General features: G+C 49.8%; 1 protein-coding gene across 1 annotated transcript; it reads left to right on the forward strand.

Annotated features, from left to right (window-relative positions):
- Positions 1-215: 215 nt before the first annotated feature.
- TREML1 (triggering receptor expressed on myeloid cells like 1) lies at positions 216-5,085 on the forward strand. The gene is made up of 6 exons (XM_037153895.2): positions 216-303; positions 502-822; positions 2,712-2,817; positions 3,213-3,298; positions 3,836-3,888; positions 4,244-5,085. Exons 1-6 carry the CDS (start codon positions 255-257, stop codon positions 4,553-4,555), a joined length of 927 nt encoding a protein of 308 aa, XP_037009790.2. The 5' UTR covers positions 216-254; the 3' UTR covers positions 4,556-5,085.
- The last annotated feature ends 1,488 nt before the right edge of the window (positions 5,086-6,573 follow it).

The raw sequence follows: 6,573 nt of genomic DNA on the forward strand, positions 1-6,573 counted from the left end.
CTCCAGCTGCCTTAGCTGAGCCCCAGCCCTGCCTTTCTGTTCCCTGCCCTCAGGGTCAGTTTCTGAGCAATCAGCCAACCAGCATTTGGAAGCACTCCTGGTCCCCACCCATAGAGGGCCCCACCAGCATCTGCCTCCCACCCCATGGTCACTGAGAGCCCCATGTGACTGTCTGAGGCAGATGTTTCCTGCCCCCGGGGGAATGCTGTGTCAGTGCCCAGGCAAGCCCCTGAGCTGCATCTCCCTGACCAGCGATGGGTCCCAACCTGCTCCTTCTGCTGCTGCTCCTGGGACTCCACACAGGTAAGGTTCAGATAGAGCAGTACTCTGGGCCCTGCATACTCTGTTCCATGCCTAGAAATAATCAACATTATTGTGGTAACAGTAACAAGTGTAGGGCCCAGAAGGTGGACCTCCAGGTCCTTGTGTCCCTATGCCAGTGGTGGGCTGGGAGGTTCCCCCAACTCCTGTCTAACACTCCCACATCCTTTCCTTCCCTAGGCCAGGGCTTGGCTGAGGAGCTTCAGGCACCTGCGGGGGGCTCCCTTCAGGTGCAGTGTCTCTATGGACTCCAGGACATCAAGGCTCAGAAGGTGTGGTGCCGGTTCTTGCCAGAGGGGTGCCAGCCCTTGGTGTCTTCAGCAGTGGATCGCAGAGTGCCAGGGCACAGCCGCGCATTCCTCACCGACCTGGGGAGTGGCCTGCTCCAGGTGGAGATGATTGCCCTGAGGGAGGAGGATGCTGGGGAATACGGCTGTGTGGTGGAGGGAGACACTGGGCCCCAGACGGTGCACAGAGTGACTCTGAAAATCCTCCCTGCAGGTGAGTTACCCTAGGCTGGCCACTGCTTCCCTGCACTGCCCTCCCCACTCCCACCTACTGCTCCTGGGTCCTGGGGTGGGGGCTCTGGGATAGAGGACTCGGGAGGAGGCATCCTTTTGACAGCTCTGCAATAACGGAAACCAAACTGGTTGAGAAGTCTTAGATAAAACAGCCAAACGCAGCCCCCTCCTCCCCCCTGCACAGGCTGGTCTACCCCAGGAAGGCAGAGCCTCCTCCCCACCCATGGCCTTGGCCTCCTCATCCAACGTTTCCAACATACTCGATGCTAATTTTTTTCTTGAAAATATTTTAAACAAAGTTCTAATTGGGGCACATCAACTTGAACTACTCTTTTATATCATACAGTTTTTTATTCCTATAATAATGGGTTGATGACCTGAAAATGACTGAATTCATATCTTATTTAATTTTATAAGTCTTCACGGAGCATCTAGTATGTGTCTCACCTACAGGCAGGTACATGCAATGTCTTAATTACTTCAACCCATTCCATTTTAAAAATGAGAAAAGTGTCATTATTATTTAAGCTAATATTCTCAAACCTAATTTCTAGAATAGAAAACACTATCTTTAAAAAATAGATTTTATTCACACAGGCTACAGCTACCTAATGTCTAAGCATTAATTTAGACAAAACTTTAAAGTATTACAATTATTTTTCCCAGAAAAATAGGATGTTATAAAAAAATGTGTTCTGGGGGGGGGGAAATGGTCAGCTAGCTGCTGAAGCAGAGACTGCTAGTAATTTTCCTTAGGGATGCCGACATGTTTTCATTTTCAGGTCTTTTCTCAATCCCCAAATAACTAATTAAGAAAGGCATTTTCCCCTGTCTGTTAATTAAGTGGATGGACTAAGTTGTTGTGAGAGTCCCTCTTATGTGGGGTCCATGATTACTATTTTATGCTAAAAAGTACACTCCTGTTCGTCCGAGTCGTCTTTGTCCTTCTTCCTTGACACTCCAAGGTCTGGGAACTCAAGGCTGTAACTCGTGCAATTGTGACGAGACAAGGTGCACTGGAAGAGGGGCAGGGAGACGGGACCTGCAACGGCAGGTGTGGGGCCCCGACAGCTGTAGACGGCGCATGTTTGAGCAGGCAGGTGGAGCATAGTGTCCAGGGAGGATGTCGGGGGCAGGTAACGTAAGCTTTTAGCTTCAGGGAGGTTCCTCCGTGGTGGCTTAAAAGGTCCCAGGAGAGCAGGACATATGCAGCAAGACTGGGGCCACAGCACCTCCATTTCCTGGTTTGGCAATGGGGTGGGGAGTAGGCTTGGCGACTCTCTTAAGAACAGGGTGAGGCTGCCTTCCCAGAGAGACTAGAAGGACTGGCCAGGTTCCCAAGACAGACCTTCAGGTCCAGAGAAGCCAACCCTGAGTCCCTCAGACTGAAGTTGAGCACGTTATAGGGATGACAGAAGCTTTGTCACCACACTGGATCTCAGGATCTGGGCATTCCCTCAGCAAGGGTCAGTTGGTATGTATCACATTAGGGCTGACCCTGCAGTTCCTTAGATGCCGAGGGCAGAGCTCGGGGTGGGGCTCAGCCAGCCTGCAGGGGGCCACGAGGCGGCAGGTGTGTGAAGAGGCCTCGGTCGCTGTGCTGAGCTCCTTTAGAGAAATAAGAAGGAAGCGGGTGGGAGGGGTGGTAGAGGGGAAAGTGGACATATTCACAGTCAGGTAGAGCATAAAGAATGCCATTCCCAGGCCCCAGTATGAGAGAACCCTAAGGAAAACCCCAACACCCTTCCCTGTGTTTCTTACTGAAACCTCTCCTTCCTCAGCTCTACTCCTCCATTGCTCAGACCTCAACAGGCCCTTAACCCTACCCCCAGTGGGTATGTGCTCATTAAATATTTCCTTCTGACTCAGTTCGTGGCCTGAACGAGGAAGAGGAGGTTGACAGTTTGGCTGACGACCTTTCTTCAGACTCTGGAGCCAGCGCCAGCCCTCTGGAGCCGAGGCAGAATGTGAAGAGGTACAGACAAGAACGTTGTCTGGGCAGCTGCAACAAGGGTGGTGGTGAAGATATGGCTTGTTTAGAGCCCCAGACTAAGCCAGAGAGAAACCTTATGATTCCTTCCTTTCCTGGGGAACTTCTGATCAGGCAGCTAGGCAGACAGACAGACCTACCTCTCTATCCCAGTTCAGCAATAGTCCTTTCATCCAGCAGGGTCTTCAGTCAGAATACCCTGATAATGTGTCTCTATTCTGCCCCACCTGCACCTACCCTCCTCATTCCACTCCTCAAATGTCCTTCTTCCAACCATGGCTCCACGAGAACTGTACCCTGTGTCACTGCTCCAGGATTCCTGGCTAGCAGCTCCCAAGTAAGTTGAGGGTCAAGCTCACCTGTCCCTTTGTGTCCCTCAGCATCCCTCTGATCTGGGGCTCTGTGCTCCTGCTGGGCTTACTGGCGGTGGCAGTGGTGCTGCTTGCTGTGTTGGCCAGAAAGAAAGGTAGGTAGTGGTTCATTCTCCTACCCCAGCATGGCCCTGCTGGGCCTGTCAGCCAGTCTTACAGACGAAGCCAGGAATGTAGGTCTGCCCCCTACAGAGGGCTTTTATGGGCATTAGCAATTAGCTTGTCTGGGCATTAGCAATGTCTACATTCTAGGTCTGCCCCCTGACCCTAGAATCCCTGAGGCTGAGGGGCAGAGGGAAGGAAGGAGATTCAGTGGGAGCAGCCTGGGGAAAGACAGGAACTGGGAAGGGTGATGGAGTGGTATTATAGACAGGGGACTGGAGAGGCGAGAAAAGGTCTTCTGGAACTAGGGTGAATGTCCGGGCAGGTTTGGACCAGAGCTGTGGAAGCAGTAAGTGGGTGGGGAGAGTCAGGGCAGGCTGGGTGAGGCTGTGGAGTCCCAGGGGAGAGGTTCGGTGGTGGGAGTGGGGAAGGTGAGTTCAGACTTGAAAAGAGGAGTGGGTGACAGGGTAGAGGATGGGCTTTGAGCCAGGACAGGAAGCAGACTGTGCTGCTATCCTCTGTCTTGCCAGGGAACAGGCTTGTTTTCTGTGGCCAATCCAAGAGCAGTGGAGCTCCAGGCATGGTAAGAGGACTCTGCAGGCTCCCAGACAATTTCCCCGGACCCTCTACCTGCCATGCTCACTGAGGGGTCCCGGGCTGATGGGGTGGAGAAAGGACTGGGGCCTAGTCGGGGTCCAAACCATCTCCCTAAATGCTATAAACTTGGCACTGATGGTTCCACCTTCCCACCTTGGTATCCCACCTTCCCAGATTTCGGAAAAAACTTGGGGCTTAAAAATCTTCAAGAAGCCCTCTTGCCCACTGAGATATTTAGGATTTGAGAGACAGATTCAGTATGGTTCTGGGATTCACCCCAAAGGGAACTGGGGCTGAAGAAGGTGTTCTTTCTTTCCTTGATTTGCCTGCTTTTGTTATAGGCACCCTCCTCAATGGTCCACACTGATGATTCCGGACTGGCTGGAGATGTGCCGTCAAATGTACCATATGCGAGGCTCGACTCACCACCTTCCTTTGACGATACCACCTATACCAGCCTACCTCTTGAGCCCCCATCAAGGAAAACCCCATACCCAGCCCCATCCTCTTCACCCCCTCTGACTCCTAAGGTCCTGACCTGTTCCAAGCCTGTGACATATGCCACAGTCATCTTCCCTGGACGGGACAAGAGTGGAGGGGCCTCCTGGGAGCCAGCCCAGGATCCTTCTAATAGCCAGACTCCACTCAGCTGAACCGCTCACCATACTGTGTGCTCCCAGAGACCATCCTGGGCTTCTTGTTGTGCGTCCATCCAGCCAGTCCATGCTCTACACCCTATCAGAGCAACTGGGGATGTTAGGGTCTAATCTAATGTCTTGACTTTTCTAACCTGGAAAGTGACAATTGGGTGTGATTGAGGTGTCTTGGAGAAGCCTCCCATGCTGGTTCCTCTGCCATTCCACCCCTGGGCTAAATAAATGCTAAATGATGATATATAAACTCTTGGTGTTTGAGGAGAAAGGGAAGGGCCCAAGTTTGACTATTTACATGGCCTGTGAACTGAACAGACTCCAGTCTGGATTTTGTACTGCATCACCTCCTGCCTGCCCAGCCAATGGGAAGAGGCTTCATTCCCTGTTCCAGACACTGCAATGCATTTTCATTCAAGGGGCACTGAGAAGGCTTCTTCAAAAGTATTTTCTGCTTTTCTCATGATACCTGAAAGTATAGCTTCATTTCCTTGAGTCTACAAATCTTTTCTGCTTCTGCTGTACACCTTATAAACAAGTGACATCTTCTGTTATGACAGCATGTCATGGGGAGAGGGGGATAATAATTAAAGGAGACTCAGGATCGCCCTGACCAGTGTGGCTCAATTGGTTGGGCATGGTTCTGCAGAGGGAGAGGTCGCTGCTTCAATTCCAGATCAGGGCACAAACTGGGTTGTGGGTTCAGTCCCTGATCAGGTAATATACAAGAAGCAACTGACTGTTTCTCACATTGATATTTCTCTCCCTCTCTTCTTCCCTCCCTTCTCTACTTTCTAAAAATAAATAAATACAATTAAAAAACAAACAAACAAGGAGACTCAGGATAGATGGGGTGTGAGAAAGGGGGCTGAAAAGAAATAGAGATAAGGACAGAAACACAAATATACACCAATATCATCCCTTGGCAGGATAAAGGACTTTCAAACACCAGGAGATAAAAGACCTTTGCAGACACCAGTTTTGCCAGAGCTGCCTCTCTCAACAGGGTGGCCGTCTGGTAGCACTGTTCCTTTTGGCCTGAACTCTAGAGCATGGGTAGAGCCCAGTGGAAAATGGGGGTGGAGGGATGGGGAATGCATAATATGGGTGTGGCCATGGTTAAGTTTAAATAAAAAGTAATTCAGGTTGGGGGTGGGAGAGCCTTTATGATTTCTGTGAGGATTTCTTTGGAAACAATTCAATTTGAAGATACTTGCCCACATTGAGGTGAATGACCAAGATGCTCAGGAATCTAGTTGTCTCACAATCATGGAGAGCTAGGCATAAAGAGGTTTTCCCCATGTGGAAGGGCCCTAGGCTTGATCTAAGCATCTCAGGAGAAGGAACAGGCAAGGGCTGTGCCCTGGGCTCCAGCTGTATAAGCCTAGAGATGCTATTTTTAGGGAGCTATGGCAGGATGTTCTGAGCTTCCCTGATAGAGTCTTGGTCTGTGACAGAACCTAAATTTACTTCTGTCCCTTTTGGAGGCAGCAGCTGACCTCATCAACTAAGTCCTCATTTTCCCTGAATAAGATGACCCAGGACCTGCCTTGTAGGGAGGTGAGGGGATGGAGGGAAGGGGAAGAATGAGGGGGATGGGCAGAAAAAAGCCTAAAAAGAACCCCTCTGGGAAAAACTTAGCCTAGTCTAAATGTATCTTGTACTTTTCAGAACCTGACAGAAATAAAAGTATATTTAGCAGTACAAAGGAAAGCAATAAGGAAGATAACCAATGGGCTGGGGGAGAAGAGGGAGGGAGGGAAGAGGAAGACCTCATTGCTCATGGTAGGAAGACAGTGAATACCAATCGAAGTTGTAGTTATACATAACTTTTAAGATAAAAATACTGACCTAAATTTTATTATAAGAAACACATGAAAACAAAGCAAAGAAAATTCAGGTGACATGGTGAGATGATTCTTTCACATTAGAACCTTTGGAATTCAGCTAAAGAAGTTCCTAAAGGAAAATTCACACCCTTAACAACAAGAATTAAACATATTACTCAAATAACTAGTTGA

The sequence above is a fragment of the Artibeus jamaicensis genome, unplaced genomic scaffold (genome assembly GCF_021234435.1).
Source record: "Artibeus jamaicensis isolate MK-2021 breed Jamaican fruit bat unplaced genomic scaffold, CSHL_Jam_final contig_1803, whole genome shotgun sequence".
NCBI classification, from domain to species: domain Eukaryota; kingdom Metazoa; phylum Chordata; class Mammalia; order Chiroptera; family Phyllostomidae; genus Artibeus; species Artibeus jamaicensis.

Coding starts and splice junctions, on each gene's coding strand:
- TREML1 (XM_037153895.2), top strand. CDS start 255: ATGGGTCCCAACCTGCTCCTTCTGCTGCTGCTCCTGGGACTCCACACA. Junction 304..501: donor GCTCCTGGGACTCCACACAG/GTAAGGTTCAGA, acceptor TTCCTTCCCTAG/GCCAGGGCTTGGCTGAGGAG. Junction 823..2,711: donor TCTGAAAATCCTCCCTGCAG/GTGAGTTACCCT, acceptor CTTCTGACTCAG/TTCGTGGCCTGAACGAGGAA.